Genomic DNA, 15,435 nt, shown 5'->3' with positions numbered 1-15,435 from the left:
CAAACCACCAACAGAATATATTTTCCCTCCGAATAAATTTCTGAACACAGTTCAAACTTGTTTTACAACTGACACCTACAAGGCTATACCCAAGCTAATTAACGAAACTCTCCCTCGTAGCGTGCGTCTATAAAAATTTTATTAGGGTAAAGCGTGCGCATATGCATCTAATTCTATAAGGTACAAACGGCAAAACAGTACAGTTTACCATACTACAAATATACAAACGACAGAACGGATTTTCGTGTGCCTAGTGTCACCGCTGCGTTGGTTCCCACTGCGATTTGAAGAAGCGCGCCCATTCCGCTTGTGCTAGCGCCGGCTGCTACAATCGACTATTCTATACGATCGAGGAAGCCTTGAGCGGTTTTACTGGGGTTCTCTAAGGGCGGTCGAAAAACAGCAGCAGTTTCGTCAACCGCCATCTTCCGTTTGGCCAGTGCTAGCTGCAGCGGCCGCATCACAAACAGCAAAAACAATACCAGTAGAAGGCAGTTGTGGAACCAATGAGTGTAATGGCTTCACGGGTAGGCCCGGTGAGTTCGCTGGCACACGCCACTGATTCCAGTAACCGGTGACCGGTCACCGGGTGACGGACAGTTCAACACATAAACCAGCCAAATTTTGCTTCGTGTACAACATAAAAAATTGCTCTTGCAGCACCGTCGTTTCGCGCCCATTTGCCCCTATCGCAGCCGTTTTCTACTGCGTCAGTGACGCCTCTGCCGTTCGGGAGGCTGCCATTGACATGACCATTGCCGGCCACCGGCGCGCAGTGGAAGCAAGCGGACACTATTATTAATCGCCCCTTCCACTGACACGACCGCCTTGCCGCTCTGTCATAGACGTCTTTATCGTCACCGGCTTCATCGTTATTGTTGTTGTTGTTATTATCGTTCGAGTATTTATAAATCCGCTTGCGAATCGAAGGAACAGTGCAATGAATAGTGGCTGTTCAAACGACAACGCCAAAAAAGTGACAATGTCTTGCCTCGATCAACTAAAGGAGCTTACCATTGTGGTAGCCGACACCGGCGATTTTGAGGGTGAGTATTTGTGAAGCAAGTACGAGTAGCGTATAAGAATAATCAATCGACAAAATGTCGGTTTTCGAAAAAAGAAATAACACAGTTGAAATGACCACGTCAACGAGCTTCACAGTGTCCCCTTTTATGATCTGTCAGTAGATGTTTGTGCTGTGTTCGATGGGTTTCTACACCGCGAGAGCGTCGCCAGAACCTCCGCGAGACAGTTGTAAGTAGAGTGTAACTTGTTTCTGTTCGATTGATACTGTAATCAGTATTTAGCACAGATATCGTGGCTCAGGCAGCGCCTATTCAAGCTATACAGCCAATAAAATAAAGCAGAAAGAAACAGCAAGTCAAAATGAGTTCGAAAACGGCCCACGACTGCAGATAATGGCAAACGTGAATAGCGTATGTGTGTAGATTTTCATATGTGTAAAATGTGTGTGCTACAAACGCAACTGGTTGTTCGGCCATGGTTTTTTTCTGGGGCAAAGGGTCTCATTATGCAATGATACCCCGTTTTTGAAGCTTGACATGAGCTCTGCTTGATTCCTATGGATTGAACTATAATGACGAGTAAACCAAGTTGTGCCGTTGTTTCCAAGTAGATGAGAAGTATCGTAGCGCAGTAGTATAGGGCTAAATTCGTTGGGTTAAAAATAACGCATGCCCTTTCTTTCTATTTCCTGTTAGATGGACCAGATTATATATATGTATGAACGTACTTCCGAATTCGAAGCGTATTATTAGTGATAAAGTAGCACTCTATAAAGAAAGCTTCGACAAGAGATTAACTGTACAACGGATCTATTGTAGACTTACGCTTACCACAGACTGTATTATGGATGGTAATTACTGTGTAGTGTAAGAATTATAATGGCGACATTCACGGGTATTAAGAGAGAAATGATTTCGTCTGTGCGCAAATGAGTGGGAAATGTTTCTTACGATTAGATATGTTATTAATTACTTGATTTTTTTGATGATTCGATCTTTAATGATATTCACCAATATTCGTTACCACACCGTGTAGATTATGTTAAATTTACCACAAAGTAAGGCCCACATTGAAGCCGGATTGTTAGATCAAATGAAGTTGTCTTGAGACGACAGCAACTTCGTGGCAACAAACGATAATAGTGATAAATAGAAAATTAGTGTAGTTTCTGTAGTCCGAATGGAAGATAGGGCTGAACGGGTACACGTAATTACAGGAATGACGTGGTGTCGATATAGATGTGTGTACGTGTTCGTCGTTTAAGAGAAAATGTAACTCTGTTGTAATGGTTAATGCCTCGTCTTATGCTAGTTCTTAGTGTTATGTCCCAAGCGGAATTGATTGCTACCGAATAATTTTTTGGGTTATGCGGAATTTTTGTAAAAAATTTCGCTATATATGAGATAAAAAAAGGTTCGCGACGTCACGTTCCGAAAATCAAAACCAACCTGGATTTTATGTTTAAGGATGGCAATTATCGATGCTTATCTTTTAGTGTTTGTTTTTTAACCTACATTCGTTCTATGCTAACGCAGTGTAAGTCGCGAGATTTCAAAGATTCGGGAAGTTTCATCCATTTTTCAAAAGCGCACTCAGGAGCTTTAGGCAGTAGCACAGTTAAATACTTACCTATTGCGAGTGATGTGTGAGGGATTTTAAAACGCCACGTCTTCAAGCTTCAAGCACGCTTATTCAAGAGGGACCTCCTCGGAGGGTCGCGTGAGTTATTATAATAATTGTTTTTGTCAGATTAAAGCTTGCCTTGTGAGGTATATCCATATTGAGTTAAATGTTCGCGTAAGTGTTACGTCATAATATGTACCCCACTTACCAATACACAGACCCAATAGAGATACAGAACCCTTAATACATCAAGCAGCAATCTGATATTGTACCACTACCAAATTGCTTATTTTCAATATATTATACTATGGCATATATCTGCCACTGGATTTCTGTTGTGATTGAGTCTGTTATTTCGAGTATGATCAAAGAGCCTTTTTAAAAAAATCTTTTTCAAATCGAACAGAACATGTTTGTCATTTAGCGATAGAAATGGTATTTTGATGAACGAACTCGATATATGTTTTTTAAACGACGCTCCCTACATGTTTCAAGATTGACCTTCCGACTTTTGGAAGGTTTTTGTCATCATAATTCCGTTCCAAGAGAGAAATTATCATAGTTAGCGTATCACTCAGTGAAAAGGCATGACGTGGGTGGCAATTTCCCGCTCGTTCTCGAACGATACATGAACTTGAAATATCTACAGGAGTGACGACGCGCATCACAAGACCGCAGTGGGCGGCCCACAGCGAATTACTGACGCTGCCGCCTGTGGTGTGACATATTCGCCACGTGCAGTTCTGGTGGTCGACGTGTGACTCACAATCAAACGAATATGAAATAGGGACCCAAGGAGCAAGGCCCAAAAGCGAGGCTTGCCCTTTCACAAATAGAGGAAGCATATTGATCTGAGGCATACCATATTAACAAAGAATTGAACGAGTTAAGTTTTTTGGACTGCCGGTCATAACGGTACCCTTTTGTGGGCGATTTGGTATAACTTCAACGATTTCGGTGGCGACACGATCTCCATTATTTAGAGCTTTGTTTGAATTGTTTTAGGATAGCTGAATCCGCTCAATTTTCGATGACGATATGTGATGGCGTGTGATTTATGCGTCTTGTTTATTCCAATGTCTTATTTTTCATAGTTCGATACGGGTACAAAGTACCGAGACCATATCTGAATGATTACCATACAAATATTGCAAATGTTTTATCCTAATAGTATCTGGCCGCAAGAGCCTGTGAAAGTTTACGATAGTTGGGGCTGCAAAAGGTGCTAATACTCCGCCACTATCCTTATTGCATGTCATTCATATGTCTCTTTGTCCGATTCACATATCGTGATATAATGGTACCATGATTTCGGGATACGTCTGAGCTAAATTTGGTAGAACATTTGCCCCCTCTAAATAGACTGAATAAGCACTTGAGTAGGTAAGTCGTGAAAAATTAAAGGCCGAAAGATGCGCAAGCAGGCGAGCGATAGAGAGGGAAAGCGGGCGGGCGTACAATGCTCCTGGCAACAGCCTCGATCAAGAGATTACCCCGGACACGCATCGCTCGTCTGATTATTGTACAATACTACAGCGAGAGGAATTTTTAGCAGGTCCTTGACCCCATTTCTGATAATTTTTCACCACCGTCAATCAGAAAATAAAAGGACTAACCTTACATATAATATCAGCAACGTCTTAATAAGTAGAACTACCTAAGACTTTGCCAATCTGTCTAACTCAACGCAAAACCTTTCGTGTCCGTCTAGAACAGTTACGACTGCATTTACTCCCCTAGTCTTAATTAGAAGTCTTCCAGTGGCTTGAAGATGATATTGCTATGGGTGGCCTGAGGCAGACGCACATACGAATATGATAGTAGCATACCACCTTGTATCATGCGGCTCAGAATGCGGAGAATGTCTAAAGAGATAGCCCCCGCAGAAAAAGTAACCGGTAAAAGGAAGGAGTCAATTTCAAAGCTTGTAATGGGAGAAGTATATCTACAATGTGCCGCTAAGAACTAAATGCGTGCATATAATTGTATCGTGTTGTTATTGTTGAAAATCAGCTGAAACTTGGTGCAGGCCGATGGTCTCATATAGCACAACGGAGTAAAACATCGGCGGTGCTTATCGGTGGTGTTTTTGAAAAATACTTTACGGCATACGTAAAGCATGAACAGGCCCTGGAGAACAAGTAAATTCAAATTTACTTATATGTACTTATAGGAACTGTATTGGCACGCTAGCACCTTACTGCACGAGCACACTTTGATAAGAGGAAAAAGATTTGTAGATGTTATTTTGGACTCGACGCCATCACAAGTATCGCGTTTAAAGACTATTTCTAATCATTTTCGTTGATAAACTGTTAACTTAGCAAAAATTCTTTCCTGCATACCATCTGAAAGGTTCAGAAGATTTGCGCATTTCACAGACCTTGAAAACCGATAAATAGTACTAATTTGTGCTACAAAAGAAGGAAAAAATTCATGGATATATCTTGTATCGTTACTATCGTTTTCCAGGTAGCTGTTTATAAAGTATACCGGAAATTCGCTGTTTGGTCGGTGATTTCCCAAACTGTTAGAGCCGTATACTTGATAATAATACGTAATAATGATGTGTAATATACCCGGGACAGAAACGATTCTCGTTTTACGACCTTTTATTGTCGGTTTTTTGATGACCGCCATCTGAGTTTACCACCATACACTCTGCATTTGCAAACGATTGTTTAGATGAAATCTACATTTAAGAAAAAATATGTAACTCCATTATGTAAGTTATTCTGATATTTTTTTGCGAAGCTATGAAGGAGTACAAACCAACGGATGCGACGACGAACCCATCGCTGATTCTTCAAGCCGCCAAACTTACACAGTATCAAGCCCTCATCGACAAAGCAGTCAGCTATGGTCGAGGTAAAGGAAAAACTCCGTGTGAACAGCTCGAAGAAGCTATGGATAAGTTATTCGTACTGTTTGGAAATGAGATTCTTAAGATTATCCCTGGAAGAGTGTCAACGGAGGTTGATGCCAGGTCAGTGCTCATTATTTGGTGATTCAGTAATTGTCTTGTTTGCATTTATAGGTCTGGTATGTGGGATCTATATCTTAGTAATCCACCAGATGATTTATAAAAACTTCTAATATATAATATTAAAATGTATTTTCTCTCTTCTGTAGGTTGTCCTTCGACAAGGATGCATCGATTAATAAGGCCGTCAAATTGATTTCGCTCTATAAAGAATTAGGTGTGCCTAAGGAGCGTGTACTTATAAAATTGGCTTCTACATGGGAGGGTATCGAGGCAGCTCGAATCCTGGAGAAAGAACATGGCATCCATTGTAACATGACGCTACTCTTTAACTTTACCCAGGTATACGGGTGTTGCTTTTGACACTAGAAGCCCGAATAAATCAACTGACCTGGTTTAAAGTAGAACTTGTAGATGCCATATGACATGCAAATAGAAAGAATTAACAGAGATTTACGCACGACTGCATAATCTGTCGGCCCTACCATGAGTATTTTCAATCAAAAAACCAAACTGACCTATACGCGAACTTTTCCTATTAATTTTTAAAATCAGGATTCAACGATAATAAACATTGTAGATCTTTCCGCCATATGCGTATAATAAAACAGGATATACCATTCGTGTATTTTGGGCAATCGCTTGCGCAGAGGCGGGTGTCACGTTAATCTCACCCTTTGTTGGCCGTATAATAAAACAGGATATGCCATTCGTGTATTTTAGGCAATCGCTTGCGCAGAGGCGGGTGTCACGTTAATCTCACCTTTTGTTGGCCGTATCCTTGACTGGTATACAGCAAACACGGACAAGAAAGCGTTTGAGCCACTCGAAGATCCAGGAGTGAAAAGTGTTACTAGGATCTACAACTACTACAAGAAATTTGGGTACAAAACTGTTGTTATGGGTGCCTCTTTCCGTAATACGGGTGAAGTGAAAGCGCTTGCAGGATGCGACCTACTCACGATTAGTCCTGGCCTTCTCAAAGAGCTTGCTAATTCCAACGAACTAGTACCACACTATCTCAAGGCCGAAAATGGTGGGTATTATAAGAGATAAATTAATGGAATAAAATTAGCAGCAAACTAAGATTCAGGCAACAAACTAAGAAACCGAGTAAATTAAAAAAAGAAAACTGCTTCGGTTTTGTAGGTTTACGTTTAAGGAATTGTTTTATGTGCATTTTTCTGTTTGTTAAGTAGTAATACGGTGAAAGTTTTTACGGTTTTGGGGGTAGGTGTCAATATTTAGGAAGTCGTCGTCATTATGAGAGTTACATGTAGAAGAAATTAACCGATACGTTGTCACCTGTTTCACGACTTCCAGCACAAATAATGTGCAGGTGGGCGCTTTCATGAGTCTAAAAAAGGCAATATTTGTAGCAGATGCAGAAGGAATTGTATTGAATACTATGCTTTCTCCTAGTGTTCTGGCTTTAGAGACTACGATTATCCTGCAGGCTCAGCATTTGTGCCGTACACGTTTAAGCCTTTAAATTAAAATAAATTAAAAAAGGTCACATACATCAATGAATGTTAGCAACTGTTTCTGCAATATATTATTCATGTATTATGGTGTTATATAATAAATTTATGGAAACATATTGCTGAACATGTATTATCAAAGCAAACATACGTTACTTATTGTTATTATGAATAGATTTTCTATGATCATTATGAATACATCATAAGGTTCTCTATTGCTTAATGATTTCTTCTGGATTGTATTTTTCAGCTACCAGCATAGAGCTAGAAAAAATCAGTGTCGATGAGAAGCGATTCCGATGGGATATGAACGAAGATCAAATGGCTACTGACAAGCTTTCAGATGGAATACGCAAGTTTGCTGCAGACGCTCGTAAACTTGAGGCGCTTATTCAGGAGAAGTTAAAATCCTAAGTTAGTAGCAACTCAATACAAAACGGGTACCTGCAAGACTACACTGCAAACGAATATAAAAATATTTTTCGTGTTGACATAAAAAGCGTCGAAACTTTACATGATTTCTTCTTTCATTAGATGCATGTTAAATATTGATTGCCAACTGGTTGACTTTTTGCAAAGTGGACGTTTAATTTAACAGTTAGTTAAAACATTTTAGCACACACTAAACGAAACAAACCGCTGCCTTCATTTTCCTTAAGATGTTAAAAACTTCGCGTCAAAAGCAGGTGCTATAACGATTTTACTGATACATATTGATTGGACTAAGTCACGGTCTAATCAGATTCAATTGGTTCAATCCTTTGGTTGACATGCAAATTAGTTCGAATTCCTATTTCTCTAGTAAACCGTTTTTCACTAAAATAAACGCACAAACAAATTAGCATCATGTGCGATGTTCATAACATGCTGCAAACATAACGTTCTTAAACATTGTATATATAGTAAATATATATATATATATGACACAGTACATAATGAACTTGTATTGATGTATACACGTAGATTTAAATGATGTATACACGTAGATTTAAAATTTTATTGATTCTATTTAAAATTAAGTAAGTAGGCTATAAACAGCCTCTTTAGCTGTGTGAAAGGCCCTTCGACAAGCGGTGGCGGATTCGGAATTTTCACGTTGAAGACTTGCTAACGTCTGTCTTATTGGTTGCAACATATGCCCTGTTACCTTCGTTTTCATCTGCAAGGCGGTTTTCGAAATAATAATACGGCAGGTATTTCCATCTCCTGAAAGCGTGCTCTGGCCGAAGTTCTTCTTTATCTAGATATTTATTTAGAACCTGTAACCAAATAGTGTTGTCGTCACTAAATTGTGGCTTAGCTTGAGATGTTACAACTTAACATATTATGAGAATAAGTAGAACACGGATATACATTTTCTACTTTGTTGTCACTTAGCTTGAAATATTACAACTTAAGAAAAATTACAAGAATAAGTAGAAAATGTATATAAGGTTTTCGACTCCATTATTGTATATATGTATAGAATGAAATCATTTTCCAAATCTCCGTAGATACATTGTAGATCACTTCAAGGAAAAACATATCGTCATCTACAAAACCCAGTAGATCCATCACACAGAAACGCTTGCATCACGCCCTAATTTAAAACTTGCCAAAACGTCTCCGGTGGCGTTGTAATGCTTTTGTTTTAGCTTGAATGCATTTTTTAATTTTTTTAATATATATATATATATATATAATATATATATATATATATATATTAAAAAAAATATATATATATATAATATATATAGTATTAGATATGATATTAAGACAGTCACTAGCCTGAGGCACCCGTAGTATTCCATTTGTTTTTGCATGCGTCTCTCCGATCGTTAATAGCATTCTCGGTATAGCACACGCAGTCCCATTCACCGTGTGGACATATTTGCCTTCAGATGTAATCCCAAGACGATTAGCCTGGTATGAGGTACAATCCGATGTTGACGAGATCTCACCTAGTAAATATGAGTAAGTAATGTAATGGAAAAGAAGAAAAAAAAACGATTACGACCTCATCTTAACTGTGTCGATAAGAAGAAGCTTATCTGTTTAGGGGATAGCAGGCATGTAGTTTTCGAAATACGTAGATCCGGGTGCAACAGGACAGCAAGACAGAACTAAATTATAAATAATGCAGGCAATCTCCTATTTTTAACAGTACAACTTATTTCTTATAAATAATGTATCTGCGTTTATTACTTTACAATCTGATTTCAAAGGAACTGACTAATACATAATAGCGCTCATCAGCCGCGATACTAAATACGTTTGTTTTCCTTATTGAGAAAATCAAAAATATTTCCAAACTAGTTCCGGTTAGCTACTCGGATGAGTATCTTTTAGAATACAGATTGCCTAATCATATAACCATATTTTCTGTGCAGCTCATTTACTACTTGCATATGAATATAAAATGTATGTACAGCTTTCTGTCTCTTTGAGCGTATATAATACTTACCATAAAATCCGTGGCCGCTCATCCAAGCTTCTATATCGAATTTTCTGTAAGCGGAATCACCCAAATCTGCTGGTGGCATATCAAGCACCCTGAAATGTAGCCCAAGATCGGCAAACAATGACATCTCGATCTGTAAAAACTCTTGTTGTAACTCCTGGCTTCGCTCATAAGATCCTTCGGTGAGCCCGAACATTTCGACTTTCGTAAATTGGTGAACACGATAAAGGCCCTTCTCTTCTTTAAATGTTGATACTTCGCCTCGATAACATCGACTGATCGAGCATAGTTTTTTGGGTAGATGTTGACGGGCTGCAGGAACAAGACACATATATACGAAAAAATATGTCACTCAATTAAATAAAACAATATTTGGAATGCCTTTGAGACTACACTGGTCAAGACTTTCTCCAGGGAAAAATAGCGAGCAGCAAAGTTACAAGCAAACGTTGAACTGGAGACTACTTACGAATATCCTTGCCCTTAAATAAGTTTGCTAGAGCAATCTCCGATGTTCCCGAAAGACACAGTTTAGCATTATTGCTCGCCATGTCAACGTGGTAAACTTGGCTCCTCTGACCGGTCGTTTGCATCCCGCACAATTCAATATCTTCAGCCCTAAACAGATCCGGCACGGACACCAGTTGAAATCCATGGTTCCGTAGTCTGTCTAAAGTATACCGTATCAACGCCCTTTCAAGCCTAACAAGGTCACCGGTAAGAAAATAAGTTCTTTTCCCGCATATCATTGTGTAGTCGCTGTTCTGAAGCAAAAGTCCTGAACCCTTCGCATTTTCAGGCATTCGCCGGGCTGGAGGATCGACCTTACTGCCAAACTCGTGCGTTACAATGGGTTCTTTCGCATTACGAACAGCCTCATGCGTCCAATTAGGCAAACCCTTGACAAGAGTATGTAATCTGGAAGGTAATTCATCACTTATCTGGTTCAGTTGAGCATCTTCAGCCAACTTCTTCAGCTCGTCAATGTTTACCCAGTTTTTTCGAGCAGTAACGTTGCGATCAGCAGCTTCCAAATCGTTAAGTACCTCCTCAAGCAAAGGCCGGGCGTTGAAACATCGAATGCACTGGCTTGCTCGACCAGGTACCAACTAAAATAAAATGTTAATGAAAAAGTTGACTCGATGCTGATTGGCACAAATTAAAAATAATAGTTATAATAAGACTACCTTCAAATATGAAATGGAACAACAGGAAATAATAACTAATATTAGAAGGCAACGTTTTAGAAGATTGTACAACACTTACAAAAAACTTGATCTACACTTCTACGTTATGTGTTAGAAAAAGAATTGTGACATTATTGATGGTTGGGTAGTCAGAGCGAGCCATTTTTTGTGAGATTTTACACAGCATCAATCAATTGTTGTTAGCAAAACCATAATATTGAAATTAGGCGTAGGCCAGAGGCATTCTTGTGCTTAAGTCAGGGCACTGCAAATGATTATATTGTATTTTGTGTAAGGGCTCCACTAACATTTCGTGCAAGAATAAATATACCACTTTCAATAGAGAAAAATATTTCGCAACGTTATTGTACTGGGCGGTGAAAAAGGAAAGAACGTTGTTTATATATGCATAGAATGTATATAATAACGACAGCACTATTAAAGGTATCCCATTGCTAATGAGAGGATTACTACATTTCCTCTTCCAATTCTCAAATATATTTGCTCTACACTGGAAATCTATGGTCATGAGGTCAGGTCTTTTATAAGAGTTACCTTCGTAAGAGATAGTGTGTAAGGTAGAATAAAAAGAAAGTCACACTGCCAACCAAAACCTACCTAGTTTCCCTAAACTTATGCATATTGTCTCGACGCTCTGTTACCACCAAAACCAAGTTTTGGAACTATTAAGTTAATATTATACATATTCGATTTGATGTATTTAAATCACTAAAGCATTGGTTTGTACTTTTTTCTTCGCGTTTAACGTCCAGTACTTAAGCCTTTAGGCGTTACTTTGGACACCTAGGTTTTGCTAGCACAAAACGGAATGAGAATCCAGCAGACATTTCGCATTGCGCTTTCGCGAAGACGAAGCTTTCAATCAGCCTTGTCATCAGCCCCGAACACCGTACTGTTCTATGTCAAAATCTTCGGCTATGTAATTTTTATTTTTACCTTTTCTCTAAAGTATCACTGTGTGGTTTATCTTCAAACTACACAAAACGAATAAACTGGCCAAGGAAACTGTTTTAGTATTTCCAATGTCCTGACTGCATCTTACCCGGATCCTGGCATGCATCGTAACAGCTGTCAACTAGCTGCTGCTGTCATTAACAGATCTTAGAGAGAGGCGACTTCCTAAATGTTCAACGAATATTTGAAGCGAAATCAAATTCGTTCTGCGGTTTGCTTTGTACACCATCTATCTCAAGCACGGTCTGCGCGGTCAGTAGAAACAGTGCTTATTTACATTTTGAAAAGGCCCGCTTTAAAAGTTTACGGATAACGGCCAATTCGAATAGCAAACCACGAGATTGCAGCCTCTGAACGTTGAACAGCGACAGATGCTTTGTACATAATAAATAAATTCGTAATTGTGTTTTCGTATTTTCTGCTGAACATTACTTCACAATTTTTTCAACGTTTCCAATGATTTTGTCGACAAAGCGCCGCTCCAATTTTCGTCTGCTACAATGGTCGGATATAAATAAACAGATTTATCGGTCAGATTGTAGAACAGAGGACAATATAAGAAGGTAACACAGCGTTAAAGTAAGCCAACGAATGAGTGAGTGAACGGCTGAAGACGCAACAATAGAACGCAATACTCTTAAGGGTGCTCAGGAACATCAACGAGTCGTTCTGAGGGTCAAGTAGAGGCGGGCAGCGTCTAAGTAGTGTCATGGGGAGTGGCGCTGAGGTGAGTTTTTTGCCGTGCTGAGCAACGAAGTTTTTCGTTAATCGTGGTCGAGTGAACGGAAAGCAGTATGGAATGGTTTTTGTGACAGTTGTGATAGTAAATACGTGCAGTGACATGACGTAGTGGTGGTTAAGAGTGACAAGATTGAAGAAATCAGATAGTAAAACCTACACGAAAAAAGTAAGAAGACCAGATTGTTTATTCTATAGTTTACGAACGATATGTAGTCGGGTTAGTTCATTAGAAATTTTTTTTTGTCATTATGCGCCTGTGCCTGAACGACACTTGGCCATACATCCAGTTGGAACTGATTGACTTGACTATGAGATACTGACAGGTGCCTACCGTGATGAATACTTCCGGTAGAGGTGAGAAGCGGGTTATATCCTTGATTGCGTAAGTGGAGCACGGTAGGTCAAACAAAGTCGCAGACAAAAGATAAAATTTTATAAAATGAATGCTGACAATGCACTGTTTGCTAGTTAGCTAAAATTCGAATGAAGCGCACTGCTAGTTTAGCTTATCGATGCGTATTGTTGGTCTACTTTTGATTCAGCTTCCACTGTTACCGTATGCAACTTCAGAAAAAAAGTAAGTTAAATGGAATATTCGTTCGATGCCCTTGACCACTGCAAACTAAACTTTGTATATGTTTAGATATTGAAAAGAACAATGTATTGTTGTGATGCGGCTCCCATTGTGTTTGACTGAATGTTTTACCCGACACCTGATGCATTTGATAAGTCAGCGGTTCTTTTTATCATATTTAAAGAAGAGAAAGTGCGACTAGCGGCCGCGCAAAGAGAAAAGCAGGATTTGTGTAGGGGGTCCTCATAAGATCATCTGTTTTGAGCAGCAGCATCCAATCACATTGAAGGGTTCTAAAAAGGATACATAGATATTTGCCATATGACCTAATTAATATCGTTATCGTTAGCAAGACCGCGTCTATTTGTAGAACGTATGACAACGAGAATATAGCCTTTTTAAATTGATTAGTGCTACCTTGAGCCGTGATCTTGAAACGTGCTTTGAGTCGATCATTCACCAACATTTGATAGAAACATCACTGTCCTATATGTGTAATATATATTTGGTAGGGTAACTAAAAATATATTGGTATGTATAACTAATGTTCAAAGTTGCCTATTACTCCTAATTAACCATTGATGTGTTGTTGTTCTGTCCTCGAGTATGACAATAATTCTCATTACTCTTCTATATTTCTATTCTATATTTAAATAGTTTATTTGTAAATGAGTTAAGAAGATGTCTTTACACGTACTAGTGTAGGTAATATATTGTACCTAGCATCCCCAAGTACCTTTAAAAATCTAAATATCTAAATATCTCATTGATATTTTTGCTTTAGATGGACTCGGACTCTGACCGGCTATCACGACGGGGTCAAAAACGCATCGTCGAGGTAAAGCTCAAGGCCCGACCAGAGTTAGCCGCGCGAAATGGGGAGACAGAAGATTTATGGGAAAAATTGGGATACGCGCGTAAATCTGAACTGGTTGATCCGAAATCAGTAAAAGACAACGTGTCACGTATTCACGTTAAACACTATACACCTGATAGATTTATCGAAGAGTATGAAAAGCCCTACAAGCCTGTCGTGATCCAGGGATGCACAGACGACTGGAAGGCTTCATACAAATGGACTGAGCAACGCGTGGATCGGAAATATCGAAATCAGAAGTTTAAATGCGGGGAAGACAACGATGGCTACAGCGTCAAGATGAAGATGAAGTATTTCGTACACTACATGAATAACAATGCCGATGACAGTCCACTGTACATATTCGACGGCAATTTTGGTGAGCACCCACGCAAGAAAAAGCTTCTCGAAGACTACGAAGTCCCTATCTACTTTCGAGATGATTTATTCCAGTATGCCTCGGAAAAGAGTCGGCCACCTTTTCGTTGGTTTGTTATGGGTTCGGCACGTTCAGGAACGGGTATTCACATTGACCCGTTGGGCACCTCAGCGTGGAACTCACTTATTGTTGGTCATAAACGTTGGTGCCTTTTCCCAACTGACACACCTCGCGAGCTGATCAAGCTTCGACCCGGGGAAGGCGGCAAACAGAACGACGAAGCTGTAGCTTGGTTCGATATCATCTATCCGAAGACACAGTCAAGCGAATGGCCCGAACAATTCCGGCCGCTAGAGATTCTTCAGGGTCCTGGCGAGACAGTGTTTGTTCCGGGAGGATGGTGGCATGTCGTGCTCAATATTGACACCACGATTGCGGTAACGCAAAACTTCTGCTCGGTCACAAACTTTCCAATTGTTTGGCACAAAACTGTGCGAGGTCGACCGAAGCTTAGCAAGAAATGGCTAGCTGAGTTGCGGATCAGGAAGCCGGAGCTCGCTGCAATAGCGGACCAGATAAACGTGAACGAGGACTGCGGAGTCGCTTCGGATTCATCGGGAGGCGATAGTTCGTCGAGTAGTTCGGATGATGATAGCTGCTGCAGCAGCTGTGAATCTGATTCGGGCAAAGAATCGCTGGCAGAAAAGAAAAAGAAGAAGCGAAGACGAAGCTGTGACGAATGCGCTGATGAGGGTGCGCAGGCTGGGACCGGCGATAAGCACGTCCTAAGCAGCGACAGCAACGAACGAAAAATAATGCGGACAGGAAACCCTGATGAGGCTGATAATGATGTTACGTATAGACAACAGCCTGTCACAGCAGCGAACGTGTGAGCAAACCAGAATGAGCATGAATACGCGACGAGACTACGTGACTACTGATAACAGCAGTAGAAAAAGCAGAAGCGGCAACGTCTCGTGGGCGCTAAAAAGAAAGCATTGATCTCGATTTTGATTAATTGAGTGAGGTGCGTACGAGATCTTTTTCGTATAGGGCTGATAATTATTTGTGACGAACGACCTTCGATGACGATCATTATGATGATAACGAAAGATGTTGAATTGAAACGATGTTGCAATTAACTCATATTAAGGTATATACACATAGTGA

The 15,435-nt window shown here is 39.9% G+C and overlaps 3 protein-coding genes across 5 annotated transcripts; 2 read left to right on the top strand and 1 right to left on the bottom strand.

Moving 5' to 3' along the window:
- Positions 1-202: 202 nt before the first annotated feature.
- On the top strand, positions 203-7,626 carry Taldo (transaldolase). Of its 2 annotated transcripts, XM_022839754.2 has the most exons (6): positions 967-1,046; positions 1,188-1,254; positions 5,404-5,635; positions 5,782-5,974; positions 6,356-6,668; positions 7,364-7,626. In XM_022839754.2, the coding sequence occupies exons 2-6, from the start codon at positions 1,188-1,190 to the stop codon at positions 7,525-7,527; spliced, it is 969 nt and encodes a 322-aa protein (XP_022695489.1). In that variant the 5' UTR covers positions 967-1,046; the 3' UTR covers positions 7,528-7,626. The 2 variants fall into 2 exon arrangements, with proteins under 2 accessions (XP_022695488.1, XP_022695489.1); XM_022839753.2 differs by lacking the exon at positions 1,188-1,254 and having other exon boundaries at positions 203-1,046.
- A 457-nt stretch (positions 7,627-8,083) lies between these two features.
- Positions 8,084-11,956, bottom strand: SerRS-m (Seryl-tRNA synthetase, mitochondrial). Its single transcript, XM_022839752.2, has 5 exons — positions 11,804-11,956; positions 10,023-10,662; positions 9,557-9,865; positions 8,881-9,053; positions 8,084-8,372 (listed from the first exon to the last, which is right to left on the bottom strand). Exons 1-5 carry the CDS (start codon positions 11,819-11,821, stop codon positions 8,205-8,207), a joined length of 1,308 nt encoding a protein of 435 aa, XP_022695487.1. The 5' UTR covers positions 11,822-11,956; the 3' UTR covers positions 8,084-8,204.
- A 319-nt stretch (positions 11,957-12,275) lies between these two features.
- On the top strand, positions 12,276-15,429 carry JMJD6 (Bifunctional arginine demethylase and lysyl-hydroxylase PSR). Of its 2 annotated transcripts, none has more exons than XM_022839750.2 (2): positions 12,276-12,442; positions 13,815-15,429. In XM_022839750.2, the coding sequence occupies exons 1-2, from the start codon at positions 12,425-12,427 to the stop codon at positions 15,156-15,158; spliced, it is 1,362 nt and encodes a 453-aa protein (XP_022695485.1). In that variant the 5' UTR covers positions 12,276-12,424; the 3' UTR covers positions 15,159-15,429. The 2 variants fall into 2 exon arrangements, with proteins under 2 accessions (XP_022695485.1, XP_022695486.1); XM_022839751.2 differs by having other exon boundaries at positions 12,277-12,622.
- Positions 15,430-15,435: the final 6 nt, after the last annotated feature.

Source organism: Varroa jacobsoni, unplaced genomic scaffold (assembly GCF_002532875.2).
Source record: "Varroa jacobsoni isolate VJ856 unplaced genomic scaffold, vjacob_1.0 scaffold_823, whole genome shotgun sequence".
Classification (NCBI taxonomy): Eukaryota; Metazoa; Arthropoda; class Arachnida; order Mesostigmata; family Varroidae; genus Varroa; species Varroa jacobsoni.
The sequence above is the reverse complement of the archived record's forward strand: the minus strand, read 5'-3'. Positions and strand labels throughout refer to the sequence as shown.

Coding starts and splice junctions, on each gene's coding strand:
- SerRS-m (XM_022839752.2), bottom strand. Junction 9,054..9,556: donor GAGCGGCCACGGATTTTATG/GTAAGTATTATA, acceptor CATATTTACTAG/GTGAGATCTCGTCAACATCG. Junction 8,373..8,880: donor GAATACTACGGGTGCCTCAG/GCTAGTGACTGT, acceptor ATTTGGTTACAG/GTTCTAAATAAATATCTAGA.
- Taldo (XM_022839753.2), top strand. CDS start 941: ATGAATAGTGGCTGTTCAAACGACAACGCCAAAAAAGTGACAATGTCT. Junction 5,975..6,355: donor TACTCTTTAACTTTACCCAG/GTATACGGGTGT, acceptor CGTGTATTTTAG/GCAATCGCTTGCGCAGAGGC. Junction 6,669..7,363: donor CTATCTCAAGGCCGAAAATG/GTGGGTATTATA, acceptor TGTATTTTTCAG/CTACCAGCATAGAGCTAGAA.